General features: G+C 34.4%; 1 protein-coding gene across 1 annotated transcript in view; it reads left to right on the top strand.

Annotated features, from left to right (window-relative positions):
* The first annotated feature begins 15,683 nt into the window (after positions 1–15,683).
* Positions 15,684–17,361, top strand: part of jam3b (junctional adhesion molecule 3b) — a 30,940-nt gene continuing 29,262 nt past the window's right edge. The window contains exon 1 of the mRNA XM_058758151.1: positions 15,684–15,821. Coding sequence (XP_058614134.1) covers positions 15,773–15,821 — 49 coding nt within the window. The 5' untranslated portion in view covers positions 15,684–15,772. The remainder of the gene's footprint in view (positions 15,822–17,361) is intronic.

The raw sequence follows: 17,361 nt of genomic DNA, 5'->3' as shown, positions 1-17,361 counted from the left end.
TCATACATCAATGGAAAGCTTATTTATTCAACTTTCAGATGATGTATAAATCTCAATTTTGAAAAATTGACACTTAAGACTGTTTTTTTTGTCCATGGTCACATTTGTGAAACAGAAGAGAGCACATGGCTATAGTATGAGGAGAACCATATGATGTGAAAAACAATCCAAGAGCTTTCATTCTTAGGCTCTCTCAGTAACGTGGGGTTCAGTGCTGCATGTAAGAAATGGGCGTCTCAGGAGAGAGGCGTCTTATCCAGGGGGACTGGATCACTTAGCAACTTTTGTTGGTTATGGCATCACCTGGTTGTGCTGTGACACAAGGGTGTAAGACCACTCCACAGCTGAGGACCCCTGACAAGAGATAGCATTTATGTCACTGTGTGATTCTATATGTGTGCATGGCTGGTGGATTCATTATAAGCTTTATTTGTAATTCCTGATTGTTGTTTAGCTGGGAGTCTTGATTTGTATTCGATGCTGCATTATATTGGATTTCCTCTGCTTCTTGTGACTGATAGAGGATTGCAAACTGATGCTATCAGCTCCCCCTTACAGTTAAAACCAAGGCGATGAGGATAAGGAGTGAACTAAAAAAAATATATATTATTAAATAAAACCTGTGTGCAGGTTTCATTTGAAACAGTCGTAATAGCATATTATTGAGATCTGAGAGTGAATAAACTTTATCTGTAATAAAGGAAAGCTTTAATCATCTTCTTATTCAGCTATATTTTATCACACCTCTCATAATAGCAGATGAAAATGCACCGTCTATCGTCACAGAATTTGTACCCTGCTGTTAAATATCCAGGCAGAAGGCAATCTAAATTCAATGTGATTTTACACTAACTTCATTATCGCTGACTATTTTTAATGGCTCATATAGAAACAGAAGCCTATGACGTAATCTCAGTTTGGGCACGTCTCCCTCAATCCTCAGAGTCTCATCTGGTAACAGGTGATAATCTACTTATCTGGGACCTTTTGAATTTTTTTTACATCTATGGAAATTTCAGTCTACCTGAACTGAAATAGGAGACTTTAGTGTTAAGCATGAATGAATGCTATGAATTAGTTGTTTTTGAAATTGTATGTGTGTGTGTGTGTGTGTGTGTGTGTGTGTGTTTACTTGAAAAAAATAATTTAACATATTTATATATTATATGTGTTTCATTCATATGCATATAAATGGCGTACGCGCAATATATCTGTATTAGTGAAATATCACCACCTATAGTAATATATTAGCTACTGCCATTCTCTGTGTTGAGATTGTATAAGAGAGTCATATGCTTTTGTCTTGTTTTTTTTAATTGCTGGCATAATTCTGCAAGAAATATGTAGACAATGACCTATATCAAAATCACTTTGATAAACTACAACATTATATCAAACTAAACTTTTTTTGTTTGTTTATTACTGCTGTTGTACGACGACGACGACTACTACTACTACTTACTACCATTACCAGTAGTAATAATAATAATAAAGTAATAATTTAACTGTTAGTTAATAAATTGAATTATTAAATAATTAAGTTAATTGTTATTAATATATTCTCTCTCTCTCTTTCTCTTTATTAGAAGTGAGACAAAAAGCTCAAAGCATAAATTCAGGAAAATAAATTAGCTGCAAGTCTCATTTTTACCGCTAGATGTCAGTGATCAACCAGTGTTTTTTAGATGCTGCAGCTGCTAAAATTATTTTTCTAGAAATCAATAATTCAGTCATGTTTTCAATTCATTCTTCATCAGTTATTTATGAATGTTAATGTTGTAGATTTACAAAACTCTGCAGTGTTTTTTCTTTTTTTCTTTTTTCCTGCCAAGAAGTATTTGATGATTTACAGGGCTGTGGATATTGGAAAATAGTAATACATTGGTGAAAACAGTATGAAAGACTGCTTCTTCAAAACTGCAGCAGCTGATTTCGAAATCATCGTGAGAATAGGGTATAAAGGATAAGAAAACGATTCTTATGTACAGTTAATATTTTACAGCATTACTTGTGTTATCATTATTATTTTACAGCACAGAACCAGAAACAGGTTACACTACTAGAAATAAAAAATGCATTCATATGGAGCTCCAAAGACTGGGAGAAAAGGTCAAAGGTAATCTCAGTGTGCTTTTTCCTCGTATTCCTGTGCTGTCAGAGCCGTTTTTCCTCAGTTCGCCTGCTGGCGGTCTTGAAACAGGCCTTTTGTTGAGGAGAGACTTGAAGTGACTTTGCTGTGGGCAGGTGTTTCCACTAACAGTTTCACCATGAGTTTCCTTGGATCTGACAAGGCATTTAAGACCTCCTCACGGTGCTCTGCTGCCTCAGGCAGACCTGCCGCTTAAACATTTAGCATGGAAATGGCCCGGGATGTGAGAGTGGCAGTCTAGAGCATTTGCCTTTCTGTCCGATATTCCAAATGACTGACCTCGTACAATTCATAAGTCATAGTCATAGATAGATAGCAAATGATTTCTCATCACTTGCCACCATATAACCTACTTTACAAAGTTTGCTTCTTTGCAACAGACAGTGAATGAGAGGACTATCTCTTCATCTTTTAGGGCGTCTTTAGTCGTGCCTGTGCCAAGAGGCTTTTGTGCCTTGGCAGAAGGAACATCCCATAGCGGAGTGGCCCACTCATCTGTCATCACAGCTCCTCTAGACTCTGGCTGATGTTAACACACTTTGATGTCAACTGTACATTCTGATGACATTCCTTCTCCAGCATTTCATTTACAACATTAGAAAGCATTTGGCAGATCACAAAATGACAACAACTGACAGTCTGGAGCCTTTATGACGCGCTGCTAAACAATTGTCCTTGCTGTGGAAGCTATGCGATGTCTGTTTTCATATAGTGCGATAGAGCTGTAAAGCTGAAATCCCTCTGGTCTCAGTATTTGCTCCTGGGGTAAACAATCTAGCTTTGCTTTACTGATTTAATTGCATTATTTTATTTCAATTCATATTCCTTTTTTGTCCTATATTTATATAATTATATATATATATATATATACTTTTGTCAGATATATACAACAATACAGTTCAATCCATACCTTGGTGTTTTGTTTTCAGATTTATAATTTAAAATGCAATTTTTAAATCAAATTAAGTATACATATATTATTTTACACCTAAATATTTTTTATACCCTTTATGTCTTGTTGTTTAAGTTGTAATTTAAAAAAATATATATATTTTCATTATTTATATTAATATATTATTTTTATATTATATGAAATTTATAGCTTATGTTTTATAGTTTTTTTATTTTATATAATAAAAGATGCTTTTATTTATCTTTTTCTTTAATGCATTTATTCATAAGTAATTTTTACAGTTTCTTTATTTCTTTATATATTTAATTTTCTTTTATCTTAACTATGCCTATGTTAAGCACTTAAAATTACCGTAATGCATGAAATGTGCTATATAAATAACTTTTTTTTGCCCCTTGTATAATCTGTCAGAGGGGTCTTTCAGAATACAGTAAATACATTTGATGAATATATTTAATCTCTATTAAATCGAGTAAATACTATAAAATCAACCAGTTTTAAAAATGTATTCAGTATTCTATTAACCAAAAAGATTTATAAACATTTGTATGTCTCTAAATTTGATTATAAGTAAAATGCTTGTGTTTAAGTTGCTGCCAATATGTTAATGTTTTAGTATCAATACAAATATATAGAACAACACTTTATACTACTATTCAAAAGTTTGAGGTTTGTGAGATTTATTTATTTATTTTTGAAAGAAGTCTCGTGCTCACAAAAGCTACATTTATTTGATGAAAATACAGTAAAAAACGATATTATTTTGAATAATAACTTAAAATAACGTTTTTCTATTTTAATATATTTTAAAAATGTAATTAATTTTCAGCAGTTTCACTGTCATTATTTTTTATATTTCAAATAAATATAATGTTTCTTGCCCTTGTAAAAGCTGTCAGAGGGTTCTTTCTATTTTCATTAAAGACATTTTTACAAAAAAATTAATAAATAATAATAATAAAATAAATAAAAGTTTCTTTTTCAAATAAACACTAGAATCTTAATAGAGCAAGGGAATAAGTGGCTTGTTTTCCAAACAAATTGATGACGTAACCCACAAAGTAGCGTGCAAGTCACAGAAAGGAGTTTCAATAATATATACACAAGCTTGTTTGCATGAAAGCTTTTAGCATGAGCCCTACTGAAGCATCAGCGCTTAAATCTGACAAATGTGACAGCCTCTGAAAATCTGATTAGAGGCCAGTCCAAACCAATGAAGGGCTCCTTTTATCAGAAGGTCACAAGATGCCGCTCGGTGTGACCGATGCTTCTCACAAACCTCGCTGACAACTTCTTTTAAATCTTTAAGTGTATGATGACTCGTTTCCATAAAAGATGAAAGTGGTGAATAATGCACGAGACTCCTTCATGAAACATTGACTGTTCCTCTGTCACTTCTTGACACTTTTTGATGCATCTCTCTGATGATCTTGTGATACCATGTCGTATATTTGTATGTAGTTCACTACTCATCTTTGATTTCTGATCGCACTAGTATTCAAATTATTGTATGTAATGTTTACATGTATATCTTTGTATGTTTGGATATATACAGGGACTTACAATAAGGATATACTGACAGCATTCATCAACATTTGTATGTCTCTGAAGTCGTTTACATGTGAAATGCTTGTGTTTAAGTTGCTGTCAATATAGTGATAATGTTTCAGTATCAATGTTTGGAAGAACAACACTTTACACTACTATTCAAAAGTTTGGGGTTTGTGAGATTTTCTTCTTTTTTAAATTTTTTTTTTAAAGAAATCTCTTATGCTCACCGAAGCTGCATTTATTTGGTCAAAATATAGTAAAAACGATAATATTATAAATGATCATTTAAAATAACAGTTATTTTAATGTATTTTTAAAATGTAATTTATTTTGGTGAATTTTCAGCCCTTCAACTGTCACATGATCCTTCAGAAATCATTCTGATACTTTTTTTTAGGATTCTTTGATATATTTGTACATATTTTTTAAAAATAAATTAATGCTTTTATTCAGCAAGCATGCATTAAATTAATCAAAAGTGACAGCCACTTTTGATCAGTTTAATACATCCTTGCTGTATAAAAGTATTAATTGAAAAATAAAAGAATATAATTAAAAATATATGAAGAGTTCATTTGCAAAAACAGATAACTCTGTTTTTAACTATTTTCAAAAATCATGTTTTTTTTATTGTGCATTCCAATTAATCTCAATCAAACTGCAGTTGGGTTATTTTGATTAGGTAAAAAAATAACTAAAAAATACAGCTAACTAACACAATAAAAACATGATAACATAATAAAAAAACATGATTTTTGAAAATTTAAAAAAAAAACAAAGTCATCTGTTTTTGCAAGTAAACTCTTCATATGTATACATACATTTTTTTTAAAAAAAGATAACGTTTCATAATATGTAAAATGTAGTATGTTTGCTTCCTGTATGACTCAACAACTGCTATTAAATGTAATTCATTCAAATATGTACCTTTTCAAAGGATTTATATTACACCGTATGGAGTTCATTTGCGTGTGACGTTACAAAGCTGACCAGCTCCAGATGTGACCAGTTTCTCTTTCAAAAGAACTCCTTGAGTAAGTTAGCCTGTTAGCCTCAAACGTGACGGGGGTTGTTTTGAAAGACACCGGTGAACCAGGTGTTACGAATTCATCATCTGCACTCCGTATTATTACTTCTGCTTGGAGAATTTCAATCCACCGAGGGCATTTGAGGGTTTGAGGAGAGCTGGCAGAGTCTTAAAAGGCCTGGAAACCTGGACAACCAGCCTGGAATTTGAACAACCGTTGGGAAACACTAAAATCCTTCCCTTACTGGGAGGCTCTTTTACAGAAAACACACTGTGGGCATCAACACACACTCGATGGTGAATTTGAATCATCTGTGAAGCGTTATGTCAGTGAGAAATCAGCAAATAAAATATAGTAATTAAGCAAAAAAATTGTGGTAGTAATTACAATATGTACAATACGTCTGCTGTAACCTTTGGTGGATGTTTATGTGGAGATTTCATCCATTTCTAACTGGTTAAACTCACTGTGGCAACTCAACCCCTCCAGCTGTAATCAAAGGTCTATGAGAAACGCCTCCCCATCAAGTTGTATTCCAGCTTAACACAGTTGCCATGCAACGCAGGTGTATAAATTTCCTCCCACAATGGAAATTAACTTGGGAGCTGCCAATGAACGAGAGGGCTATAAATACAATCCAGGATAATTATCATTGGTTCATGAGGTTTTCAGAAGTGTGAGACTTTGGCTAATCTGTGCACGGGGAGGTTAGACAAGCTGTAGACCCAGGTGTTCCTGTGTGTAGCATCTGCTCGGATGGCAGACATCCAGAGCCCCATCTCTCTCTCCATGCTCTCTTTTTCTGTCTATTCTTTAGGGTTGGGAACTGAGATCCATGTCTTGTTCTTGTTGCTTCCGTTTTTGCAATCTGTTGCCGACAGAATATCAGACCAATACCATAGCAGCTTTTAGTGACAGAACAGTGATAATCAATCTAGAGCGCAAAACAGACATCGTCTGACTCCAGAAAGAATGACACGGGTGTAGGCTACTATTCCCGAATGAATTAATCTAAATCTAATGGTTCTTGTGAATTAAAAATGCACGCAACCTATGTAGTCTGATTCTTGAACAATTGTTTAGTTTCTTTTTAATTAATCAAAACGTATAATGTTAAAATGTTAACTTTTTTTGTTTTGTAGTATATAAGGACAGTTATTGCTTTGCATTAAAAAGCAGTGTTTTAAATTCATTTTTGTAAAAGAAAGAATGAAAGAAAGAATTAGCTATTGTTAATGGCTCCATCAACAATTCTTTTAAGTTCACACAAAATCAAAATGATTTACTTACCCTTATGTCATTCCAAATGTGTATGATTATTTTAAGTAATGTCTTTGTCTTTTTTCCTTACAGTGAAACTCTGAATGTTGCTTGGACCCCAACATTCTTCAACATATCATTTTTCATGTTCCACTGTAGAAAGACATCCATACAGTTTTGGGGCAACATAAAGGTTAATTCAGTTATAACGTTAATTTTGGGTGAACTATTCCTTTAAGGAAACTGAATCATTGAGAGGAATTCTTTATGACTTGCTTCCCTACTTTTATTGCTCATTCTCACTTGTCTGCTCCTTTGCGTATGTTCCTCTCTGTCCTATTAGAGCAGTGACTACAGCCAGACTGCGTTCCATCAGTGGCCGACGGCTCAGACTCAGGCTCTGCCCTCTTTAGCTCTTCTGACCACATGCACGCCTGACACGCTGGGAGCTCATGACAGCTGTAACTGTGTAGGCCAGACAGTGACAGTGCCTGAGTCTTGGCAGGCCGAATGAACAGGTGGATAAGACTAGCACTAGCAGACCCATCTGTGTATGGGGTTGGCCAAGGGCACACCTATATCACGTGCCAGGAATGTGAGGCGTCGGTGTTCAAGTGACTTAATCTATTTGTGACAAATACCTGGAAAGAGTAAACATGGAGCTGTGAAAAGATGTTGGGCAATCACTGCTTCTTTTAAAGCAAAACGTGATGTTTTGACAGCGCACAGATCTATGTCATTAGCATCATAATAGCTGACTAGGTTATTTCAAAACAATACCCATTGGAAAATAGTGATATTTCTGCAAAATGATATTAGTCATTGCTTCTTGTAAGATTTGCAACACTTTTAAGGTGAAATGTCCAGGGAGTGGTGATAAAATTGAGTTCAGTTTAATCCAAAACACATGAACATAAATCTGGCAATGTTGTACTACATTGGTTTTTTTTATGTGAACCCCATTCTAAACCTTACCAATAGTGTACCAAAAGCAAACATGGGATAAAATGCATTTTCTAAGGCAAACATACAACTTTAGCTTGCATCTTCAAGTCTTTGAGCTCTTTTATTGAGGCTTGTTTTTCACAGGACTCATACCTATAAGTGCTCCACATCGCAAGGGACTATTTTCACATTTCCAGGGTTCTCAGTTGTCATAGTTGGTTAAGCCTCTAAAGTGCTGAACTGAAACTACAACAAATATCATTTTTGCATTCCCATTTGCTCCATTAGCAAAAGAAAAAAAATCACAATAACATATCTATAACTTTGCAAAAGATGTCAAATGTGCTCTCACTCAGTCATTGTATTAGAAATGTACAGTAGCGTTAATGCCAATGTAATGTAGCGCAAAGTATAATGTTATAAATGTACAAAATTAAAAAAAAAATGAAAATATAAAAATTAGATAGATTCATAGTGTTAATAACTGCAGATATGTGTCATCACAGTCTGTGAATAGGGTCCAGTGCAACGCTGTACCAGGTGAGCTACTGAGCAAGTTTACTACATCAGAAAAGCCCTACATATGGAACTGGTTATCTGATGCAAACATCAAATGTATTAGCTTACAAATCATGCACTAAAAGTGTTAAAAGTGTTTTGATCTCCTAACATAATATTGTGCAAGGAATTGTGTTCATTTCAGCTGGATACTGCAGTGAATTGTATGTGTAGGTATATTTTTGGAGTTTTGCAAAAATGTAGGTACACTGGAAAGAAAACGTTTACAAGAAAATACTATTTCAGTCTTTCTTTTTTCTACTTTTTCCAGTTTTTAAATTAAATTCAATGTGTTACTTATCATTTCTTAGAATTTTCTGAGTGAAAATAGTTTCAGAGTAAATCCTATACCAACATTAAATCAACATAAAGACACATGACTGTCCAAAAGTCTTCCTTTTCCAGGACAAAAATAAAGATTACACTCATTTTATTACATTCATAGACATTACCAGCACAATCCGACTTCATATTACAGTGTGAAAAGAAAGGTGTAAGAGGTTTAGGACTTAATACCTTCCACAAAAGCTCCTCTAATGTCCTAGTATATTACTACCTAAGAAGCTCCACTCCAATCGAGAGCTTTACATCAAATGGATTCAGTGAATCTTAATCCCTCTTAATTTAGGTGTGTAAACCGGCAGTGCTTACACTTCACCTAAGTGAATTAAGCAATTAATTCCCTCACCCTGTGCTGAGCTTCACTGAGCCTACACTTCGATTTCACGTGACACCTACAGTTACTTCCAGCTAGGTTCCCCACAATCATTTTTGTCTGCGTCCTGTCTCCAGCCAGGCCCAAAGGGATTCGAGGGTTGTAGGGTTAGAGCTTCAGCCCCTCTCTCTTTCTCTCCCCTTGAACCGAGGCTGTAGGCACCGACACTGTCAGCTCCCATTACCTAATTGGAGTTGAGATGCAGCTGTCCTGTGTTTTTGCCTGCATGGCGTGCCTCGCTCAGCCTCACACAGATGCTGCATGTTGCAGACTTTAAAGGCGTCCGACAATCTCTCTGTGATGAGAGGCAGTTACGGACACTGACAACGCACCGACGGATATGGCAACAGCATTTAATGTAAAGACTGAAGCTGTGTGAAGCTCTCTTATGCAATGTGAAATGTTTACGCGAGCGAAGAGTTACGATGTGCTTTATTATGCAGCTGTCTTTTAAAATATGTGTAGGAGAATAACAACCACACCCAACAAGTGTCACAATCCTATCAGCCGCACGTTGTGTCATTGGTTCATAATAGAAACAGCAGTGGTTGGAATTTGAATGACTGTACTCTAAATTTCAACTCGGATTCGTTACTGCACATTTTCAGTTCTCAGCATGCAGCATCCATTATAATGACTCTTATTTAGTTTCACCACAAGTAGGAAGTGATCAATGTTAATTTTGAGCTGAGACATTGATCAGTCTTCTTGTTTTCCCTTGTGATAGTCCTCACATTGTTGTAGGGCACAGCTGAACTGGCTTCATTAGTGAAAACCGGGAAGTCCTATAGAATTTAAAGCTAAACATCTGTAGGGCAGGGAGTTGCTAACTTAATTATCAGACTTCCTGTTTAAAGCAGTACCCACAGGACAGCTAACAATTATAAAAATGACATCCTTTAGTGTTCTCATCCTGTATATGTAACGAAATCCTTAGAAAAATGGATAATGTTGTGGAAGTAAATCACCAGTACCTTTTACGTTACATCTAAAGACAATTCCTTCAATCCTAAGACATAATACAATGTTATGCGAAATTAAAAATATGAGCAAAAAATAAATACAAAAGATTCCATCATATTAATATAGTGTATATGGCCTTATTTATTTATTTATTTACTGATTTTCTCTGATTTCACCTCTGAGCTGCTGTTATAAACTATATGACTTAATATGAATTTCAACAGTGGTTCTTAAGCAGGGGCCCACTAGGGGGCCTCAGCAAGCTTCCAGAGGGGCCCCAATAAGTCTTAATTTTTTTTAATTGTAATTTTTTTTTAATATTAGCTAAGATCGGATGCAGTCTTGGCCAAATTTTGGCCTTGGAGTCAAAAAGGTTGTAAAAATGTATTTTAAATAGGTTCAGCTGACAAAATTACCACCCACACTGGTGGAAGGCTCTGCTTTGCACTGAATATCAGTATATGTGTCTTGATATCATGAGATTAAATTTCCTCCCTAGCTAGACGGGGGGAGAGTCGCAGGATCCAACCCACTTAAGTTGAAATCCATTTTTCAAGAGGATTTTATAATGTTCTTTTAAAAACTGAAGCCTTTAACCATGGGCCATTTAAGCTGCGTGAAGCCTGGATCAGTTTTCATCATTTCTGGCTGAAATCGTTTGTTGGCAGCTTGACTAAATGTGTCATCTTACAGTGTGACTCATCAAACGAGGGTAACAAGAACAAAAAATCCTGAACTGAACTGTTTTCCCCATTCCTCAAATGTACCGAAGACATTTACTCCCTATAATTGAATGTAACCAATTACAATAGCTTTGTAATGAGACAAGGAACGTTAACAGAATAAATTATACCATTATCCTGAAACTGTGTTTTTCATTTCAATACCTTTGTCACAAGCAAATACATAAATATATACATACAATGTTAAACTGACATATTTTTGAGTTTTTATTATTATTATTAGTTGTAGTACTAGTAATAAAGTAAATAACAATAGTAAAGAAAACAACAATAATAAAAAAAAATTTTTTAATGTACAATCATTATACGATTGCCTTTTTCAGTTCCATGTCTGTCACAAGGTAAAATAAAATAAATAAAAATAATAATAATGCCTATTATTATAATTATTACTGATAATAATACTAGTAATAATAATAATAAGCGTAATCATCCCGATTCGATGGTAACCTTTGAAGGTAAAAGACTCGGAATACAGTAATATTTGTAATGTTTATGCACATCCTTTTTTAGCACAGTTGGACGAAATGTGTTGTTAGAGAATAGCAGTGATTGATGCCAATAGGGAAGTGGGGAATATTGTTTAACTTAAGCGCATGACGGGAAGTGTGTTAACATGGGAAGTCAAAGGAATTCTGCACGACTGGTATAAGAGGAAAAGGATGAACTGCACAGCTAAATACAGACAAGCATGTTTGCAGATACCTTGGTATTTACAAAATATCTGGTGTTATTAAGTAAAGCATTTTTTAATCAAGGCCGATACAATACAATACCCAATACAAATTCTTTAAAAGAATGTGATCTGAGATTAAGTCTTTGCTTGTTCATGTTTAATTTGTGTTTATTCATGTGTGGAATGTATGTTGATGTATTTAATTTATACTTTGGTCTACAGTTAACCAGGCTGTTTTATCAGACATGACTACTAATGAGGCTGCCAGGTGCCTGAGGTTTTCCAGTAAACCATGAGTAAAGCCCTTAAGAATACCATAGTTGCTTAAGATTCCAATGTATTTTCACATGAGTTTCCTCAGAAATTTCCATGCAGAACCACAAAACTCTTTTGACAGATCAAACCTCTGTTGCCTCCCAGAATATCAAGTACATCTTCACACACACAACTGCTCTCCTGTGTTCAGCGGCCAGGGGTTACGGTGAGTGTGTGAAGATGTCGGGATGTCTGCCTGAATGCTCGCAAGCCACGCAAAGCCAGGGGGAATTCATTCATTTCCCCTGAGCTCACCACACTGTCCACCTTACACAGCACCATCTGCCACTCCTCTCTTGACACGCAGCTTTCATTGCTCATTTTCTTTGTTTGTGCTACAAAATGAAATTGCAGTAAAAGTCTAAAAGGGGGAAAGGTGAAACTGAACCAAAAGGAAAAAAATATATTTCTATTCCCAGCTTTTATTGCTAATACTCTTTTAACATGCACTGTAAAAACTTTAGAAATGCTACAGTAAAAACCTGTGAGTTATTTAACAGAAAGTTCCCTGCATTTATTTCAGGTCATTTTACAGTAAAATACAGTAAAGTTATCGCATGATGTTTATTGCGTTATTTTAATGTTATGTATATTTCCATTGTATTTGACACTGCACCTTCTATGTATTTGCAACCTGATCTCACAGCAATTCGTATGTTTTTTACGAGGTGGATAATTCGTAGGAATTCGTACGAATGACCACCTCTAACCCCGCCCCTAAACCTACCCCTCACAGAAAACGTACAAAATTGTTCAAGTGAGGTCGTACAAATTTGTACGAATTGGGTCGTGAGATAGCATTAATAATTCTTTCTTTTTACCACGTGTTATTATGGAGGTTATCATTAAACTGTACATTTACTGGTTGTTTTGTAAAGATGTTTGTATTTTTACTGTATTTTTACTAATTATTCTGGCAACCACAGCTTGCCAGGGTTTAATTTTTTTTTTTTTTTTCCAATGATAGGATTAAGTATGTATGCATGTATTTTTTTATTTATTTTTACAGTGTAGTAAGACGTATTAAAAAGCTATTTTTATACGGCTATTTTCTAATAACGTGTAGGATAATGTCATTTTAAATCAGATTATTTTTGCTGAACATTTATGTTTACTTAATGGAGCTCTGACGAGTGCTGCACTGATATACTGATATAATTTTTTCATTTAATTTTTTTTTTTTAGGAAAAATGTAATAATCCAGTTTCTGGAGCTTGCAACAAGGAGTAGTAAGTAGTAAGTAGCGAATGTGTGTAAACAAATATATCTATTTAATACAATATGTCCATATGATACTTACTCTGTGTCCTTTTTCAGCTTGTGGTCATCCTGTAAATGTCATTTTAAATGTCTTTTTTATTTATTAATTTGTATTATTTATTTATATTTCTTGTCAAACAAGAGTGACATTGGATGCGAGTGGCCTTGACTGGTATACCCTCCATATAAAAGATAGAACATCAAGATATAAATACACTGCCTTGATATCTCTTCGTCTTCAGCCCCACTATAATCACTTCCCAGCACATTGGTTTCATACTGAACGACATCTCTTAGTATGTGTCAAAGTGCTGCGAGTGGTTGGCAAAGCCAGAGTCTCTTGCTTTGAACGTCCTTGTTGTCGATAATGTCTGGAATTGGAAAAAACATAATGTGCCCTAAGCCTTCAGGATTTGCTCTTATCTCCCGTTGTCAGACACTGGAATAATTTTTTGCTGAAATGGTCCCACACAAACACACACACTCTATCCTTGCCATCAGACAGATTCACATAAACAGATTGTGATAACATCACTTATTAACTCTAATGCTGTGGTATTTTGTGCAGATTTAAATCCTGCAATTTACTTTAAGATTATGTGGGATTCTCAAAATCCAGTATTGTACTTGATTTCCAACACATTGTATGGCTAAATACAATACAGACTGTAGAGAAAACCCCGAACTAGACTGCCCTTGTGAAAAAGAAGCACACTTTGGCATACATTTTAAGAGTATTTATTACAGAAATAATATACTTTTAAAGAACATACTTAAGTGCGAAGTGCGAACTGAATTTAAGTTGAACTTAAGAATGTGTTTTTGACATACTTGTGGAAGTATAATTTCATAAACACTTACTGTCTTATATATGATTAAAGTGCACTGCTGAATACTGACAAGTATATGGTAAACTAAAATATACTTGAAACGTGTATGCCATCTATTTAAATAACCTATATTTTTAATTATACATTTGTAAAGATAAAGATGTAAAGTATATTTACACACTGGAGTCAAAATTATAATTAAGTACTTGATATGTGCTTTATATGTCAGTTGACAAATTAAATTAGTGTACTTTAAAGCATGACAAAAGATTATTAAAACATAATGAATGAAATGTAGGCCTGCTTTAACGTAAATCATTTAATTTGAAAGTATTACAAAGTTGTTGTTTTTTTAAGTGAATTTAAATGTATTAATAAATCAGAAGTCATTAAAGTATTGTCTCACTGATAAAAATGATTTTGTGGTGAAGAAAAACAAATGTAATTTCTACATTAAATAATTTAGTTCAGGCAAGAATTTAAATAAAAGAGTAAATTCAATATTAGTACTCAATTTAAGCTTGTAGAATTTAAAGTTTGAACTTCTAAGTATATTTTACTTGGAATTGTTTATTATTTTTACAAATATTGTTTAAGTAAATATCAACGTCATGATCGCATTGTTCCCATCATGCACTTGGGCATGAATAATTAATAAGGTAATTTTTTTTTTGCTGTTTTCGAGATGTATTTACACTGTTTGTGGTTGCTTTTGTTGTTAGGTTAAGTAACTTGCTGTTTTGTGACATCTGGAGTTCATTTTTTACTCAGGATGACCCATTCATACTCAAACACTATTCACTGATTGTCACCGTCATTGTGTATCATGTGCCAAGTATTCAGGTCTCTTCATTCAGTTAATAACTATATTGAGTCAACATATTACATTGAAATGAATAACAAGCAGTCTATGTGCTTACATACGTGCTTGTAACTTAACCATATGCTTTACAAGCATTTTTTTTTTTTTTCAGTGCTATGTTTGATGTTTGAGTAAAGTTTACAAACTGTGACTGAGTGAAATGTACTTGAGTATTGTAGGGTAAACTTAAAATAATTAAGTAGAAATTACTCATCAAACTCTACCTGGCCACGTTAAATTTACTTATTTCCTTTACTGATTTTAGATAACTTAGTTAAGTAGATTTTACTTATTTCTGTATTTAAATTTTACTTTAAAAAATATGCGTGCAAAAACTTGCAAAATAAAAATTAAGTAAATTTTACTTTTTTTTTTCAGTGAAAATGGCCTTTTATTTCATTAATAGAGGCCCTTAATTAATTAGGCTACATTATACATTTTTATAGGCTACTTTTACGATCTGATGTAGTACACTGCAAGTGCACTTTCAAGCACACTTCTTTTTTCATAAGGGTGGATAGCTCTATATTGGAATATAAATTTCCTTAGCCCCGTGTTTCCCTCTTGATCATTTGTGAAATATAATAAAACAATGAGAAATTAGACTGGAAATATGTAAAGTCATTTCAAATAGTGTGATATGAAGTTTAAAAGTTTGTGGAAACGTCCATAATCCGTCCACGCTTAGATAGTCTGTCACATGTGAAATTCTGAGCTGTAATGAATGATCATAACTAATTTGTTAGCATAACTATAAAAACATGATGTTTCCAGTATATGAACTGGAGCAACTTCCGTGACCAGTTCCTAAAAAATCTTGAATATTCATGACTATGATGCTGTTTGTAGTCATGGAAACTCAACACAATAGGTCTACGTCCCTCTCCCTCTCTCTCTCTCTCTCTCTCTCACTTCGGTCGGTGAGCGCGAGCCCTCTCCATCCTCTCCTAAAGCCCTTTACTTTGCGCATGTACAGCTAAACTGAACATTTCATCGACTCCAAGATGGCGTTAACACCACTGGCTTGCGTTCTGCTTCTCCTTTCCATGCAATGTGAGTACGCATCCCCACACTTTTATACTTTCTTTGCAGAAGAGGCAAAAGTGATACAAATAGCGGTGAATCATTTATAGAAGTTCTTGAAATGTGTTTCAGTGAACGTCTGTTTCAGTTTCACAGAAGTGTTCGTCTCTTCAATCCAACTAAACTATTGAGCTAACCCGTTAGCTCTTTAAGATGAGATGTTAGATGTGGCTGTTGAATCCAAAGTGGGATAAAAGTAACATTTTCGCGTGGATGTGCCGTGTTTCGCGGCACGAGCTTGAGGTTTTAGTTTTCTCTCGCTGGAATGTTTCTCATCGCCGGCTGAGACTCGCATCCCGCTCTGCGTGTTTGTCCAACTAACCATAAATAAATCCGCACGCCTCTATAATTCCACAATTCTACAGGTTACATGGGTTGTTTACGGGAATATTAGATTTGTTTTTAAAGCTCAGGCTTTATAATCCCATAAACTCACGTAAAAGTTGTTTTCGTGCTGTTTTGATTCACTGTTCCATTCGGCTCGGTTCTTTGTTCACGCTTTAAAAGTTTTTGAAATGGCATAAACAAATGAGGACTGAGTGGTGTTTTGGTGGTGGTGTTTTTTTCCATTTTGCTTTATCAAAACTGTCACGCTTTCGTTAGTTTTGGGTGTTTTTGTCTTTAGAAACTGGCACGGGGCATGTTTATTGCGAGATAACGGTTTTCTGCCTAAAGTATGCACGAGAGGGGATCAGGCGGCGCGCTTTGAACAGCATATTGCCTTTAGTCTGCACAATACTTCGGTCTTAAGTTTAGGGCTTGGGGAAATAATTAAAAAGATGTCATATTTTTGTCCTGGCTCGATTGAAGAGTCGGTTGTAATTTAATCAGAGGTTTCAGACTCAGTCTAGACCAATAGCTTAATTAAATTCAGTCAGAAAATGAGGTTTCTTTTCTTTCTGTGGACTGAAAATAATCAGTAGCTTCGATGTTGTAGCCTAAATAATTCATATTGACAGTTTGTCGAATTCGATTTTGAAGCCAGTATAAACTCTTTCAGTTATTCAGGTCATGTGCTTTTTATTTTCTGTTTATCTCTATTACTTCTGCTTGATTTAAATTACCTTTTTTAAAGGTTAACTGTAGCCTAGTTGTGGTTGTGGGGATGTAGGCTTCTAGACTGTCACGTAGGCTCTTGTAGAAATTGCACATCTCCTGTGATTATTCTAGTGTGCTGATTGGCTTAATTATAGACTAAAGTACTAAATACTGCTGATAAATCTGTGTTGTGTTTTATACGTATTCTAAAATCTACCATCTTTCTTATTCTTAATTTCTGTTATCATGAGTTGTCCCTTCCTTTATTTAATTAATTTATGTTTTTGAGAAAGAGAACAGTGTTTAAAATTTGTTTTGCAATTAGATTTGGCAAAATCTAGTAGTAGTCATACATTCATTTTTTTTAAACATGCTTTGTTTTTAGTATTTACTTGTTTAAATACATTGCAACTAATGTGGAGTGTAATTTTAAGCGTAACTCTACAAGTTCCATAGAATTCTTCAGGCAGTT

This window comes from Onychostoma macrolepis, chromosome 21 (assembly GCF_012432095.1).
Source record: "Onychostoma macrolepis isolate SWU-2019 chromosome 21, ASM1243209v1, whole genome shotgun sequence".
NCBI lineage: Eukaryota > Metazoa > Chordata > Actinopteri > Cypriniformes > Cyprinidae > Onychostoma > Onychostoma macrolepis.
Note: the sequence above shows the minus strand (reverse complement) of the source record. Positions and strands in the feature narration are given on the sequence as shown.